The sequence below is a fragment of the Pseudopipra pipra genome, chromosome 4 (assembly GCF_036250125.1).
Source record: "Pseudopipra pipra isolate bDixPip1 chromosome 4, bDixPip1.hap1, whole genome shotgun sequence".
Classification (NCBI taxonomy): Eukaryota; Metazoa; Chordata; class Aves; order Passeriformes; family Pipridae; genus Pseudopipra; species Pseudopipra pipra.
Genome location: NC_087552.1, coordinates 52,057,062 through 52,059,128, shown reverse-complemented (window position 1 = coordinate 52,059,128; position 2,067 = coordinate 52,057,062). Strand labels below are relative to the sequence as shown.

General features: G+C 36.7%; 1 protein-coding gene across 16 annotated transcripts in view; it reads right to left on the bottom strand.

Moving 5' to 3' along the window:
* The window catches only part of APBB2 (amyloid beta precursor protein binding family B member 2), a 180,751-nt gene that overhangs the window by 4,294 nt on the left and 174,390 nt on the right, over positions 1 to 2,067 (bottom strand). For all 16 annotated transcript variants that reach the window (XM_064652950.1, XM_064652949.1, XM_064652952.1 and 13 more), the window contains 2 exons: positions 1,495 to 1,610; positions 576 to 755 (listed from right to left, as the gene is read on the bottom strand). In XM_064652950.1, coding sequence (XP_064509020.1) covers positions 576 to 755; positions 1,495 to 1,610 — 296 coding nt within the window. The remainder of the gene's footprint in view (positions 1 to 575; positions 756 to 1,494; positions 1,611 to 2,067) is intronic.

Genomic DNA, 2,067 nt, shown 5'->3' with positions numbered 1-2,067 from the left:
CTGCAACAAAGCAAAACCATTCTGCAATCAATACTCTATCCAATAATTTCACAGAGCATTTCAAATACACTCTTAGTACTTTCTCATTAAATATAGCCAAACCTCTGTTTTGGCTGTGACACAAAGCGTAGCTCAAGTTAACGGGACATTGGTCTGTCAGTGTGTGGGCAGAAACTTCATTAGCACACAACAGATACTACATCATATAAACAGCCATTTGAAAACTGAAAAATAAGTTTTCTGGGTTCAGCTACTTTGGAACAAGGATTATTTTCACTATATTGCCATTGGATTGTATAACAATTGTGTAGTGAAAGAAAAGATTTCTAACTTACAGAGACATTGCAAAGGTAAGGAGGATGATTAAAGGGGCATTATTCACTAAACTGGCATTTCAAACTTTAAAAGTTTGGATTTTAATTAATTAAATATATCATAATACCAATTCCTATTTTTATCTGTTCATTCTTTTTCTGCCTTGAAATTAATATAATTGCAAATTTGGAAAGATGATTATTTATGGAGACAGTGAAAAATCTAAGTGCTATTAGATGCCTTTGAAGAAGGTCACTTACCATACAAGCAGCCTGAACAGCTTCTGATACGTTGCCTGCATTTGGTTCGCACCAAAAAACGTGGCACTCAAAATGCTGGTTTCCTGTATCCATAATGAAGGCGAACGTGTGAATGTCTTTGCCTACTCCCATGAAGGACAGGAACCGCACACGACACTCCACCATGACTTCCTCTTCATTCTGGTAATGAATCAAACGACCATTACTCTTGGATATTCTGTGGAACTTCCAATTTTGATTAAATAGGAGGATATGCTGAAATAGTATTGTAATTCCTGATTTATCTGCATATGCCCAGCGTGCTCAGGCCTGGGCTGGATCTCCTTCTAGGCTGTCACTGGAAAACCAAGGCTTTGAATGTTAGCACAGAGCATGTTGTACATTTCACAAACTGCTCGTTTTGTGAAGAAACAAAACCACATGCCTATAATGACTCCAAAATATGCTCCCCTATCACTGGTATGCTATAGAGATGCTGGTTTAGTACCTCATCAAAAGACATATATAAAAGACTTTCTTCAAAAGTTTCACTGTATTAATCTCTATGGAAAATGCTCTACCTTTTCCTCTGTAACACAGATTTAAATATTACTCTTGGCTTCCATACCAAGAATAAAGTAAATATAGTTTGGAATTTAGGATTGTTACTTGGGGCTTAACCTACAACATTTTAGGCTCCAAATTCCTAGAAACTGAATTTAAGTATCTAATGAATACTTTTTATTTCTGAGAACATGCTTGGAATGGTAAAGACAGCTGAAGCTGATACAAGCATTAAGAGCCTCTGCAGATTCTGGAAAGAAACAAAATGCAAAATAAACAAATGAATTCCAGTGTAAATTAACTCTACTAATGTTTCTGTGTTCCTGGTTTTCAACACTCATGTTAAATGTGTTTTAAACAAGACAGTCTGCCTTACTCTTTCATTGATTACTGTGACAGTAGCATCAGCAACATTCATGGTAACTGCCATCCAGTCATCTTTGCTAGAGGAAGCCATAAGACTCTCAATGGCACTATTCAGAGTATCCATTCCTAAAAGAGAAAAAAATGCAATAATGAAAAATAAAATATGTAAACAATAACAAAACTTTTTATCTTCACACTGTAGTACAGAAAACAGATTGTTCTGGGCTCCTTATTAAAATTATTTCGATAATGGAAGGAAGTATTGTGAAGTTGTATTTCTTCATCTGCAAAACCAAAACAGGTGTCTCTGGCTTATAAAAACCAGGACAGCATCTTGTTTAGCTGCTGCACCATTTCAGATCTCTAGGGCCCTTCTCATTAGTAGCAGAGCTTATATTCAGAGGAAGATGTAGAAAGAAACTTTGCCTTCTTGGCAGCTCCCAAAATACCCTGGCTGCAAAACACATGTTCATATGATGCCCTGAATATTTGATGTCTTCGTGCCTGATTCGTATGGGTGAAACACAGGAGTTGGTACCCTTCAAAAACCATGCATTTACCCTAGGCTAGCCAGAGTCCAGCT